This window comes from Eubalaena glacialis, chromosome 8 (genome assembly GCF_028564815.1).
Source record: "Eubalaena glacialis isolate mEubGla1 chromosome 8, mEubGla1.1.hap2.+ XY, whole genome shotgun sequence".
Taxonomy (NCBI): domain Eukaryota; kingdom Metazoa; phylum Chordata; class Mammalia; order Artiodactyla; family Balaenidae; genus Eubalaena; species Eubalaena glacialis.
In genome coordinates, this window is record NC_083723.1 from 75732151 (window position 1) to 75746821 (window position 14671).

Here is a 14671-nt window from a genome sequence, read left to right on the forward strand (position 1 = left end):
CTTTTATCTATTTAACTGGGCCTCGATATATGTGTACATTCACAAAATATATAGAGCTCATAGTAGTAATTCATGGGAAACAACAGCTTCTGAGAGGCAGTATGTAATGCACACATGGTTATAAGCACTGCTCTGAGACCAGACTTCTAGGTCAGAATCCCAGCTCCACCACTGGGTAACCCAGTGTAACCCTGGGCAAGCTTCTTAAGCCTCTTATACTTCAATGTCTTTATCAGTAAATTAGTGATAATATTAATAATAATTCCCTCCTCAAAAGATTGTTATGAGGATTAAGTATGTTAATACAATTGCATGTGGTGAGTACTCAATAAAGTTTAGGAATTATCATTCATATTAGAAATCTGTATGTAAACACATTTTATTTCATACTTATTAAACATATATTAAAAAGAAGATACCTCATTCCTTCAACAGCTTTATCTTACTAGAGATCTATTTCTCTCATCCTATTTTTATGCCATACACACACACTAATGCCAACCACCACCACAACTGTGATACTATCTTAATTCTGATGACCAGAGTTCTTATTTTATCTAAAACTATTTACCAGCTCTATGATTCTGGGCAAGTCATTTGCACATTTCAGAGACATCATTATCTTTTTGCTGTGAAAGGGGAATAATAGCACCTACTTCATGTGGTTTAAAGCACTGTACGAACTGTTGTTATTAGTAAGTTCAATATCCTTTGAACATTCATAAAGCAGACATTCGGATTTTATATCCTAGACTCCAAAGTATTGATAGCTCAAATGTGAAAATACATTTTGTGGCTTCAAAACCTGATGGAGTCACTCTTAAGGGGGTATCTTTAAGGGGATAAATACAAGGACATGTACCACACAAGTAGACTCCATGATGTGGTGTACACCCAGGCAAGGAAAGAGGCCTATGGTAGAAAGAACCTGAGATGCCACAGCAGGGGCCTCATAATCCATCTGTATGATGAATGACCATATTACCACCACTATGAGTGCTTTTGAGTCTATGAAATAATATGGCCCCAACTCCACTGCTCCTAAGAATGTGTCACCCTTCTTGTTTACCACACTATAGCAAATGCCTGAACTAATTCTTATCTCTCACAGACTTCATGTAGATTAAATTGATTGGCAGTTGCCAAATGTTTTTAAAACATCATGACATATACCTGTGAATACATACCTGTCGTTTACTCCGTTTTGGTCTTGGCTTCAAAATAAATTTTGGTGGAGTGATGTTTGCTTGTTGGAATTCTAAAAGGAAATAAAAATAAATTAAATTTAACTTAGTGCATTTGCCAGGTTTCTTTCACGAAGGGTAATCAAAGTTTTACTAGCCCTTCTTAGTATAAATTATATAACTGTACTTTAATCATCAATGAGTATTATAATTATAACTTATAAGTTACAGAATTATAATTATGAATTTTATAACATATAATATTGTGCTTACTGAAAATACAGAACATTGATCTAAGTAACTGCATTCATATTAATACTAAGTAAATATACCACAAAGTAATACAATTCAAAACAAATCTCAAACATTATTCCTGTTCTAATTTATCTCAAAATTTTTCTCAAAATTCTCCTATAAATACCATCACATTTTTTTTTAAAAGGAACTCCTTTATTTATTTATTTACTTATTTATTTATTTTTGGCTGTGTTGGGTCTTCGTTTCTGTGTGAGGGCCTTCTGTAGTTGTGGCAAGCAGGGGCCACTCTTCATCGCGGTGCGCGGGCCTCTCACTATCGTGGCCTGTCTTGTTGCGGAGCACAGTCTCCAGCTCCAGACGCGCAGGCTCCGTAGTTGTGGCTCACGGGCCTAGTTGCTCCGCGGCATGTGGGATCTTCCCTGACCAGGGCTCGAACCTGTGTCCCCTGCACTGGCAGGCAGACTCTCAACCACTGCGCCACCAGGGAAGCCCCCCCATCACATTTTTATGGGGAATTGTCTGAATAGCCACTCGACCTTCACTTTCACCACTGACCTTCACTAAAGAATGACACACCAAATGTTGGTGAAGATGTGGAGCAGTTAGAACTCTCATATAATGCTGATGAGAGTATAAAATGGTATAACCACTTTGGTAAAAGGTTCTGCAATTTCTCCTCCAACAGTAGTTCTTAAATTGTGATCCTTGGACCAGTGGCATCAGCATTACCTGGGAACTTGGAAATGCAATTTCTCATAACCCACCCAAGGTATACTTAATCAAAAGCTGTAGAAATTAGTGCAGCCACTATGGAAAACATTACGAAGGTTCCTGAAAGAATTTAAAAGAGAAATACCATATGATCCAGCAATCCCACTTCTGGGTGTATAGCCAAAGGAATTTAAATCAGGATCTCAAAGAAATATCTGTACTCCCATGTTCACTGCAGCATTATTAACAACAGTCAAGATACAGAAGCAACCTAAATGTCCATCAGTGGATGAGTGGATAAAGAAAATATGATATATACATACAATGGAATATTATTCAGCCTTAAAAAAGGAAATCCTGCCATTTGCGACAACATAGATGAACCTAGAGGACATTTTGTTAAGTGAAATAAGCTAGACACAGAAGGACAAATACTATAGGATACCACATATATGAGGGATCTAAAATAGTCAAACTCAGAGAAACAGAGATTAGAATGGTAGTTGCCAGGGGCTGCGGGGAAGGGGATATAAGGAGTTATTAGTCAAAGTGCACAAAGTTTCAGTTATACAAGATGAGTAAGTCCTAGAGATCTATTGTACAGCTTAGTGCATATAGTTAACGATACTGTATTGTATACTTAAAAATTTGCTAAGAGGTTAGATTTTATGTTAAGTGTTTTTATCATCATCATAAATAAAGAGGGCTGGAGGAAACTTTTGGAATGGATGGATATGTTTATGGCAGAGATTGTGATGATGATTTCATGGGTGTATATTTATCTCCAAACTCATCAAGTTGTATACAGTAAACATATAAAGCTTTTTGTATGTCAATTATACCATAATAAAGCAGCTGAAAAAAAAAAAAAAACCCTAAAGATGAGGCCAGCAATCTGTGTTGACCAAGCCCTCCAGGTGATTCTGATGCATGCTGAAGTTTGAGAACAATGGTATACAGTTAAACATATACCTACCTTATGACCCAGTGATTTCACTCCCAGGTATTTGATAGAGAAATGTAGACGTGCGTCCACAAAAAAGATTTGGACAAGAATTTTCATAGTTGTTATAGTCATAATAGCTAAAAACTGGAAACAATCCAAATGTCCATCAACGGAAGAGATAAAAAATTGTGGTATATTCATACAATAAGAACATACTCAATAATATAAAAGAAAGAACAATTGCTACCCTCAACGACATAGATCTCAGGCATGTGCTAAGCAAAACAAACTGAACATGATGCATAATTCCATTTGTATGAAGAGCTACAACAGGAGAAACTAATCTATGGTGAAAAAGTCAGAAAAGGGACTGCAGAAGTGGTGGCACTGACAGGGAACAGACACAAAGGAAGTTACTGGGGTAATAGAAATGCCCTATATCTCACCAGGGGAGTATATGGGTGTCAAAACTCAGCAAACAGTACACTAGTTTTGTGTATTTCATCATAGTAATTTTCTATTGCAGTACAATTGACATACAATATCATATTAATTTCAGGTGTACATCACCGTGATTTGATATTTATTGAATGTAGATAGTTTGAAATGGTTAGGTAAGTCTAGTTACCATCTGTCTCCATACAAAGTTATTACAATATTATTGACTACATTCCCTACGCTTTACATTACATCCCCATGACGTATTTATTTTATAACTGGAAGTTTGTACCTCATCACCCTCTTTACCTATTTCACCTGGCCCCCATTCCCATCTGCTCTGGCAATCACCCAACTGTTCTCTGTATCTCTGAGTCTATTTCTGTTCTGTTTGCTTGGTTTGTTTTTCATTGTAGTAATTTTTAAAACACTGACTGCTAAGTGGTCAGTGTTTAAATAAATAAGCTTTTCTCAAAATGTGTTCTTAGGAATACTAGTCCTGAGAGATGTGTCAGATGAAACAAAACGTTCCACAGTCAAACAAGTTTGGGGAGCACCTGATCATATTTCTATCTCTGGCAAATACATAATGCATAGCAAAAAAAAAAAAAAGACATAATATAATCCGTAACTCAGTGACACTTTATTAAATCTAAAATAAAAAAGCTTACTTTTGAGCTTATATCACAAAAATTGCAGTTTTAACATTTGTCTATTTTTTGTTTCTTTCTAATTTGTCATAGTAAATCTAAATATCTTGAGAGACAAATGACACTCAAAATTGACACTGTAAACTTCTGATAAGAAAAGAAAACCAGGAACAAACTGAGACAGACTTCAGTTTTCAAAGAATATGTTCAAAACTCATTTTTAATAACAGCAAAACTGCTGAGTCACTTCCAAAGTTTCTGTTGTAAAGAAACCCTGAACAAAGTTTTTTAAAAATTATAAGATTGTATCATGGCAAGCCTACAATAAAGTCCTTAGGGGGGACTCTTTATTTATTACTTTAAATATTAATTAATGTTTATTGTTTCCAGTAATGCCTATAAGATTGTAACTTTGTTCTCAGGCAGCTAACCATGATTTATTTTCTTCCCATAATAGGGATTATAAAAAGTTTCATAAGATAACGAAGGAACAGTCTAAAGTGTCCATGTAAAGTAAAAGCAGCTAGCTATATGCTCATTTGCAGATTTTTCCAAATAGTGAATTCTATAAAATAGGATCTTCTATTTCTTTGGCAGCAGGAGGGAAGGGGTGAGTTCTGTTTCTCTTCAGGGTAACTGCAGAAGGTCAAGGAGTTACAAATTTGTTTCAGAGAGGAAGGAACATTAGAAAACACTTATTTCATTTTCCAATGAGAAGACAATGCAGCCTTTAAGTCATTTTCCTAAGTAGTAGTTTAGGGTTTGCTTTAGTCTAGTAATTTTTCCATTTGCCCTTGTGCCTCTCTCCCAGGGTACATTCTCGTAATGCCATAATCCAAACCCCCTTTCAGCCCCTTACTAGCTGTGGGACCCTAGAAAAAACAAACTAGCTGAGCTTCTGTTTCTTCATCTATAAAATGGGAATGATAATATTGACCTCACAGAGCTGTTGCAAAGATTAAAAAGAGTTTAAAAATTAGAATGTACTATGGCCATAGTCAGGGCTCACTAAATAGGGTAGGAAGCATCTCCACATCAGATATTCAAAGTGTGCCCTATCTTTAGAAGGAGAACATGAATGAGTCTAGCATAGCCAAAGATAAATGCACTCTGCATAATCATTGCTCCACTAACGAGGCCAAAGCATGAGTACTCTGCCTTTCTTGCCAAGAGAAGACATGGATGCAACTCTCAAATCTATAAATAGATGGACCCATAAACACACATGGGAAGGAAGACCAATTTCACAAATAGCACATCATAATAATAAATGTTAATCTACAATAGTTCTTTCTTAAAATGCTGGGGCAAAAAGAGATGAGGAAACAACAAATGGGAAAATAATTAAGGGTTCATCTCTATGTTTACAAACTCAGTATTTCACCAAGAATGAATTTTATATATTCTATGTATGCAGACCAATTTTTGCTTTAACATTATTTCTCCTGTAATACCTTACCTTGAGCGTTATAATTTTAAAAAGTTTTCCTTCATCATGTTCAAGCTATATCTTTCCAAACTCATCCACTATAAACATGAGGTAGGTTTGCATTTTATTCTCTCTCGATGTCACTTGACTTTCTAAAACAGTTATAAGCAGTCACAGGCTGATGATATTCCACATATAATTAGCTCTAAAGCATTAAAATGAATTACTAAAGTTGTCTTTTTTTTTAAAATCACTATAAGAAGATCATACCAGATGGAAGATCATCCAAGGGAAATTCAAACAGTCTGGATTTGTAAACCGAATGAAAATGGAAATCCTCCTGAAACAACACAAACAAGAGAGATGAGGCATGAACAACCAGATATCTCCAGGCTCAGGCAATCATAGCTGGAGGAGCTTAGACCTTAAAAGAACCGTCGCTTGACTACGCATTCTCTTGGGTTTGGAAAGGCGAAGAGCCATTGCACAACCCCTCCAGCTCACTCTTGTATTCTCCCAGCACCAGAGTGACAGCCCATTAAAAGCAAAACGCCTTCACAGACAGAGAAGCCAAAGCCTGCAGTAATCAAAAAGAAATGAATGGACCTATTCCCCCAAAGAGAAGCAAGACGTCTGGGAAAATGGGTTAATGTTTTTTACGACTGGTTCCTTTCCACGGAGCCCTGCCCCCTTTTAGAGCCTGATAGCTTTGTTAGGCACACTGCAGAGCTAACAGTCTTCCTGTACTGGGGAGCAGGATGACTGGAACAAGCAGAATGCCCAAAGCAGACCCTGCCTCAAAATTCAAGTGTCACATAAACTTCTGTGAAAAACCAACAGATAAAAAGCCATGTTTCAGCTAAGAAAACTTAATGAACATTCAAATAACTTCATCTGGCTTCCTTCAATTACCAAAAAAAGAATGTCAAAAAATAGTCAAGTTTCATGATATTACTTTTTAAAAAAAATCACTGTCGGGCTTCCCTGGTGGCGCAGTGGTTAGGAATCCGCCTGCCAATGCAGGGGACGCGGGTTCGAGCCCTGGTCTGGAAGATCCCACATGCCGCGGAGCAGCTAAGCCCATGCGCCACAACTATTGAGCCTGCGCTCTAGAGCCCGTGCGCCACAACTACTGAGCCTGTGCTCTAGAGCCCGCAAGCCACAACTACTGAAGCCCGTGCGCCTAGAGCCCGTGCTCTGCAACAAGAGAAGCCACCACAATGAGAAGCCCGCGCACCGCAATGAAGAGTAGCCCCCGCTCACTGCAACTAGAGAAAGCCCACACACAGCAACGAAGACCCAACACAGCCAAAAATAAATAAATAAATTTATTAAAAAAAAAAAATCACACTGTCAAGCAAAGTGACAGGACAGCTCTCAGTGGGTACCCAGAAAATAACACACAAAACAGATAGTTTCCCACACAAGATTGTTTATGAGTGGCAAAACAATGTGTGTTTCTTGAAATTATTTGCCTCTCTAAGTGTTTGATCAGTGTTCCATGATACATGGAAGAATATCTGTATGTACAGAGCTAGGATGGAAGTGCATTATGTTTCTCTGTAGCCAGTAATAGTAACCCTTTTCTAATTTGTGAAAAATGAATGTTTCAACTAGAGTGAGAGAGAGAATTGAGAAAACCCAGATTTCTCTAAACTTCATCACCACGGGGCCTTAAAGAAAATGGGCAATAGAGAAAAATCTGGAATCTAGAAAAGAAAGAGGGTGGAAAATCACATTATCTGTGGATTCGATCTGTTATGAACTGACTATGTGTCTTCCAAAATTCATGTTTAAGCCCTAAACGCCTAGTGTGATTATATTGGGAGACAGGGCCTGTGAGGATGCGATAAAGGTTAACAGAGGTCACAAGAGTGAGGTCCTAATCTGATAAGGCTTGTGCCCTTATAAGAAGAGGAAAAGACACCAGACCTCACACTCTCTCTCTGTCATGTGAGGACACAGTGAGAAGGTGGCTGTCTGCACCCCAGGGAGAGAGCCCTCAGTGGACACTGACCCTGCTGGCACCTTGATCTTGGACTTCCAGTCCCCAGAACTGTGCGAAAATAAATTTCTGTTGTTTAAGCCACCCAGTATTTTATAATGATAGCCTGAGCAGATTAAGACAGACCACAGCACATTACGGTGGAGATAGACATGAAGGCTTCAGAACACCTCAGAAAGTATTTCCAACCGAATGGAAGAGTAATAGGCAGATTTTTTTTGAAAAGATCACTGTGATTTTGCCTTATTCACTATTTAATTTAAATATATATGTGTACATATTATATGTATATATGTATACATATATTCCTGACCCTAAAATATGAAAATAAAGCAAAATAGACAGAAAAAAAGAGGGAAAAAAAGCTCCCAGCATCAACATTTACATTTGCCACAGCAAACAGAAGGAGCACTTACTTGGGAGGTGTCATTTCCTTCTGGCTCGATGAGATAGGTGTGGTTCCCATCATAGAACATCCCACTGCCAAGGACAAGAAAATAGTTAGGCCTGGCAATTGACTCTTGCCTCAGAACAAGATCATTTTAAAGTCAGCAGCAGCCGGAGGGCCAGTTGGCTTCTCAATGCCCACTTCCCAGTCCCACCCATCACACGGGGTGCACACCACATAGCACACCCCCCCCACATACACACCACCCACACCACACATCATACACACTCACACACACCACACACACCACACATCATACACTCACACACACCACCCATACCACACATCATACACACACATACACGACCCACACCACACATCATACACACTCACACACCACCCATACCACAGATCATACACACTCACACACACCACCCATACCACACACATACACATACACGACCCATACCACACATACACACACACACTCACACACACCACACACACCACACATCATACACACTCACACACACCACCCATACCACACACACACACCACCCACATACCATACCACACACACACACACACCATATACCATACATTACACACCACAACCCCACACATATACACATCACATACCACAGACACACACACACCACACAACACACACACCCCACTCCACGTATCTCACACACACACATATATACACACACATCATATACATTTAATAAGATGAAAAAAGCTGCAGGAAGAGCAGAATAAGGCGGGCACAAGGCAGCAGGATGCAGGGAACAGGGCGCAAATCTGAAGTTCAATTTTGGACCTCATTGGCTAGAGATGACTATCAGCCAATTGAGAAATCCTCTGGAGGGCATCTTAAGCTACATATGGCCTCAGCTCCCACTCAGAAAGATCCGATAGCCACCCCTTGTAGAGGAATGTGGTTTTTCTACTAAGATCAGGTCCCTTCTGATACTGAAGGAACTTGTGTTACCACTCAGGTGTCTAAGGGAGGTGAAGCTGTGATCTTCTGCAGTCACTTTTCAGTGTTAGGTGGAAATGACTGTATTATACCCAAGCTGCTAACCATAGAATAGTATGTGTCTTTCATTGATCGCTTAGTGAAATCGGCTGGTTTCCTGAGCTATAATTATAATGGCCTCCAGCTCTGTGTCTATCCAAGTTCATTCACTCCTGCAGTAACATCTTCCACATGTCCTCTACTTTCATATACCCTTAGAACTGCCCTTTTCACATCCGTAATGTTTTCAACCCAAAGTGCACTTTCTGAATTTGGATGACATTGCATTTGGAATTTAAAGATAAACAGACGCAGTTTGTAAGATATTACTAACAATATATGCCTAAGGAATCAGTGAGGGGAGCATTTTCAAAACAGTAGCCAAAATACGGCAGTGAACATTCTGCTGATAACAGGCCAGACCCAACCAGAAAACTGTACAAAACCATCACCCTTTGCTGAAGTTCACATGGCTACACTGATTAAGTAGCAAGCAGATTGTTTTCTTTAAATAGTATTGGGTGCTATTTCCTCTTGAATGAGGTTAGTATCCAATGCAAAAATCAGTTATTTTTTATTGGATTTAAACATCATGATACATGGTATAAACAAAGCAGATTCTGACACCATCCATGAAGATTCTGGTTCCCTAAATGAATTATTATTATTTTTTTGGCCCCAGGGCATGTGGAACTTCCTGGACTAGGGATCGAACCCATGCCCCCTGCACTGGAAGTGTGGAGTCTTAACCACTGGACCACCAGGGAAGTCCTGGTTCCCTAAATGAAAATATGCCATTTTTGATTCTTTAACAATTAAAAAGCAGTGTGTTTCATTTACTTTGAGGATTGAAAGCTTTCTGTTACATTTATATAAATTCCAAATAGTATACTGAGTCCATCACAGAGTTTATAATTGATAAAATCCTATAGCTAGGACCAAGTCATTACCGGCCAATCGATTGAGCTAAAATTTTAAAAGGCTGCACCAAAACAAGATTTTGAAAGGAAATAGTCATTCTTACAAATTGCCACAAGAGGGCAATAAACTTACATTTGATTCCATTCTTTAATGTTCCCATAGTTACAGGATTTTGTCAAAACATCAGACATACCAGGACCAAAATATTGCCCATCAGTCCTTCGAATTTGAAAAAAAATGTGCTCCTGCAGGTTCTTTATGGAAAAGATATGAGTTTGATTACTTTACCCTTCATGTTCTTTAATGGAATTCAGTAAATCAAGAAAAATGAAAAATCTCAACATGTACTTGGTCACTTATAGAAGATGAGTCATGGATGAAATAATATATCTCATATCTAAATCACTGCAATTGAGACAACATAAATTATTTAATATTTAGAAATACCTCCCCCAAATATTTCTGTCAGCAATGTTTGTTCAGAAGGTAAAATCAAGATGAAAAGTAATAATTAATAAATAACAAAAAGGAACAAGAGTGAATTTTTTCACATGCTCATAAAAGTCTAAGAACACCAAAATACACTTGTACACAATCCTGACAGTGTCCCTACACACGGTGGGTTTTCTGTTTGTTTCTTCTTGTTTAGTCTTAAATGAAAAAGTTTCTAAAGGGAGAAATAAATTTTACTTAGTTACAACAACAGAAGCTGGCTCTGAGTTCAACTCCTCATCTAGTCACTAAAACGTCCTTAAAGTTCCCTTTCCATCCTTAGAACTGTGTAGGATTAGTAGCTGTTGGTCTGAGGGTCTCAGGTCTGTTAGGGTCCTTAGAAGGCAGTAATACCTTCTCTCTGATTCTCACAATATTGTGTCCATTTGGAAAACTGGGGGGTGGGGGAGGGGAGGGGCAGGGAGGAATTGGAACATGCACTGGGCAAGACACTTACACTGTGACTTTGGACTGAGATTTTAAGAGGAAGAGAGAGGAAGGAAAAAGCCTAGAACAGACATTTGCTGTCACAAAAGTCGGCAGGCCCAGTGTACTATTCCTGGCTGACAGCTGTGCTCATCTTGAGATCAGAGATGGCAATTTTACTGCTGAAGGGGATATCGACGTTTCTTTTTCCAGATTAAGAACACAGAGGCTCTCAGATATTAGGAACGGATTCCATGTTTGTAAAAATGTCTCCTTATTCAAAGAATTTATTTAAAATTAGTAAAATGGTCCTTTAGAAAAAAACAATAAGCAAATGGAGGTCCATCCTGCTCTCAGGCATGTGACCTCCTTTCTCTGGCTATTTATCTGACCCCTGTGCTCTCTCCTTCCTGCCTCTCACGTACCTACTGCCAGAGCCTGACCAGAGGCACCACTTAGGCAGACTGGCTAGACTTCCCAGCCTTTCCCATTAGGTCTCTTTCCTCACTTTCTTTGGACCTGTCAGTCGAACCCCTCTCCTGGAAGATTCTATCAAAGCCTGTTCCAGGGCCCACTCCATCTTCTTCAGGTGATATCTCTCTGGAGCCCTCGGGGATGACCTCATTCTTCAGTGCCCACTCTCAGCTTGCGTTTTTCTCAGTTTTTTTCTCTCTCAAAGAAAACAAATATACCTACCACATTCCATAGCACAAAGCTGGGCTAGATTTAGCTTCCCCACTAGACTGGGAGCTCTTGCGGGCAGGGCTCACGTTCTAATCCCCTTAATATTCCAAGTGGCTGGCACACACCAGATGCTCAATAACTGTTGGTTAGATGAGAAACCCACGTCTCTAACTTGGTAACAGACAGGAAGTATTTTAAAGCTTCCAAACAAAAATTTCACAAAACTAAAGTGCTAGCTGGTTCTGGGCCCCAAAAAGTAACAAGGAGCTTGGATGATTTAGTCTAAGTAGAATGCTGAGGGCTGACACAGTATCTTTATAAGGGGTCACAAGACAAGTAAGAGACAGACAGCCACCTGGGTATCACCATCATTGACAGGATGGAGGAAGCTGATCTATTTCCATAGTAAACATCAGCAAACCTACTTTGATAGTGAAGGTTATGTAAAAGGAAGCAAGGCCCTGAGGAAGGATGAACTTCATTCCATAGAGATTTCTGAGAACAAATGGACCCTCCCACTAGTTTGCTGTGAGTTAGGTGGGATTCTGGCTGAATAAAGGGCTAAAACACATGAGCTCTTGAGATCACCTGCAGCCCTTGTCTTTGTGCAAGGAGTCAGGAGTTTCCCCCTCCTGAAATCTCTATTATTGCATACAAATGTAAAAATGAACATCAAGGAGTAGGAGGGGTAGAACAGGTACCAAGGGGCTAAACACCCACGGAAACAGAGAACAAAGTTACCCAAACCACTCCTGTCTCCATCTGGATGAAACTAGAAAAATGTTTCAAACATCACTAAGGATGCATATTACAATCATAGAGCCCCTGGTTTCTGCATCTCTAATTTAACAATCTGCTTGGTTTATAAACCACAAAGGAGAAAAAGATTTGATCCGTCACTGATTTAAAATTAGTTCTTGATATAAAATAGAGATTTTGACCACGGTGCATTAAAAATAAAGAAAATAAGTGATTGAAAAAAAATGGATGATACAAAAAATTTGGGGACACTTACTGAAGTCCATGGCATGTTGACAATGCCACAAATGAGGCAGGGTTTCCTCGGATGTGGCCCTGGTAGTAACAGTGCTCTCCTCCCTGAAAGCAGAAATAGAGAACATAAGCCTTTGCCATCACAAAGAGAATCTGTCACATCGTTTCACAGGTTTCTGCCCAGACTGTACCTCCATGTGCAAAGCTCTGTACAATGTTTCACTATCCAGGCTAGTACTAGCAAACCATTTCTAACAGAATTATTCATAAACACTCCCAGCGAGCTGACTCCAAATCAAAAGACAGGGAAATAAAAGTTGACTTAACTTTCCTTTTATGTAGGTGATGATAGATGGAACAAAGAAACAGACTCTGAAATACATATGTGGCCCCCAGCACCAGGAAAAGTTCAATCAGCGGTTTCCCCAGTCCTGAGAAACTCAACCTTGAGTAGCAGCAAAATGATGTGCTTTCCCATAAAGTGAAGTAAAATGAATATAAATCATCTGAGAGTCACTAAATTAAATTGATGGAGAAAAATGCCTATTTTCACAGTTATCAAAACTTGACAAGTTTACACTAGTCTTTTCTCCAACCAGGAATGGCTTTACTGGTAAGCAGTCTAGGGTAGGGTTTGAAATTGAGAAGTTTCTTCTAGAAGTGAGCCAAATTAACAAAATTCCACTAAGAGACTCATTTCTTTGGATTAAATGTTCCTGGAAAAGGTAACAGGGTAGAGCCTCTGGCATCTCAAGGTGGTACCTCAGTCCTTAGATGCTTGCTACTCAGACTGTGGTCTAGAAAACAGCAGCAATGGCATCACCAGAAGCATGTCAGAAATGCAGAATCCCAGGGCCCACCCCCGACCTACTGGATCAGAATCAGCATTTTAACAAGGTACCTAGGTGATTCATATGCACATTTAAGTTTGAGAAGCACTGGTCTAAATGACCTTTCCCATTCCCCCACTAATCTCCCATTTCCTCAGAAGCTGAAAGCTTTTAATTCAACTGACTCACTGATATGTGAAAGAGCAATGTAGGAAGGACTGAAGGAATGGGTGCTTTAAAGGGGCAGATGTTACCTACTTCACAGTCTGGCTTAAGGACTAACCCCACTTAAAATACTCAGTGCTTGACAAAGGCAGGGGAGAGAACAGGAAGACGTAATGACGGAACAAGGTTGAAGACATTTTCTTCACTGGAATTCCAAGGAAGGCAGCCTGGCCCAAGCCTGCTGTTCCTCATGAGATAATTGCACAGGACAGGGTGAAGCTCAGCTTTGCTGAGGGAGCAGAGAGCAGGCAAAATGGCACGCAGCACAAGCCCTGACACTCTGACACCTCCACATTCCCAAGGGATTCACTGAGAATCATGAACTGAGGACTGGGGTTGGATCGGACGGAGGATAAGATAGGGAGGTACTTCACGTGTAATTCTGACAGGCAATGGAACCCAGAAGGCCATAGACTTAAGGGGAGAAACCAAGCCAGGCCCTGACTTCCGGGGTAGGGTTGGTTTGGATGTTAACAGTGTGAGCTATTAGCTCCTTCACTTACTAGCCGTGTAATCTCAAGCAAATCACAGAGCCTCCCTGTGTAATAATCTCATAGGGTTGTTCAGAGGATTAAAGAGTTAACATGCATAAAGGGCTTAGAATAACGCATGGCACTTGGTACACACTCAATAAATGTTTGCTACCATTATGATTACTGTGTGTCAGTTATTGTCCTACTCAGTTTACACACACAATCTCCTTAAATCCTCACATCGCTTCTACAAAGAAATATTGTCGTCTCTATTTCACATAGGAGGTCACAATCTCTGAGAGTCAAGGCTGTCCACCTGGGAAGTTGCCAAGTAGGGGTGCAAACTTTGTGTGAATGTGTGAATGCGAGGCCTGTGTCCTTCCCCCTACATTACTTATGAGTTGGAGCTAGAACCTGTGAGTTATGCAATGCAAGCTTCCCCTAGGCTGTTTTTGTTTGTTTGTTTGTTTTTAATTTTTGGAGTAAAGCTGGGGGGTAAATTTAACAGAACTTAAAATTCCCTCTGTTGGGCTGTTGGATTGGTGAACTATCCAAAAGATTAGTGGAGGAGAGGTTACTATGTTTCAAATGACCTTG

The 14671-nt window shown here is 39.6% G+C and overlaps 1 protein-coding gene across 6 annotated transcripts in view; it reads right to left on the reverse strand.

Annotated features, from left to right (window-relative positions):
• ADAM22 (ADAM metallopeptidase domain 22) overlaps window positions 1-14671 on the reverse strand; it is a 237541-nt gene that overhangs the window by 76441 nt on the left and 146429 nt on the right. For all 6 annotated transcript variants that reach the window (XM_061198592.1, XM_061198589.1, XM_061198590.1 and 3 more), the window contains exons 5-8: window positions 12569-12651; window positions 8038-8101; window positions 5887-5956; window positions 1188-1258 (exon numbers count right to left, since the gene is read on the reverse strand). In XM_061198592.1, the coding sequence (XP_061054575.1) occupies window positions 1188-1258; window positions 5887-5956; window positions 8038-8101; window positions 12569-12651 (288 nt within the window). The remainder of the gene's footprint in view (window positions 1-1187; window positions 1259-5886; window positions 5957-8037; window positions 8102-12568; window positions 12652-14671) is intronic.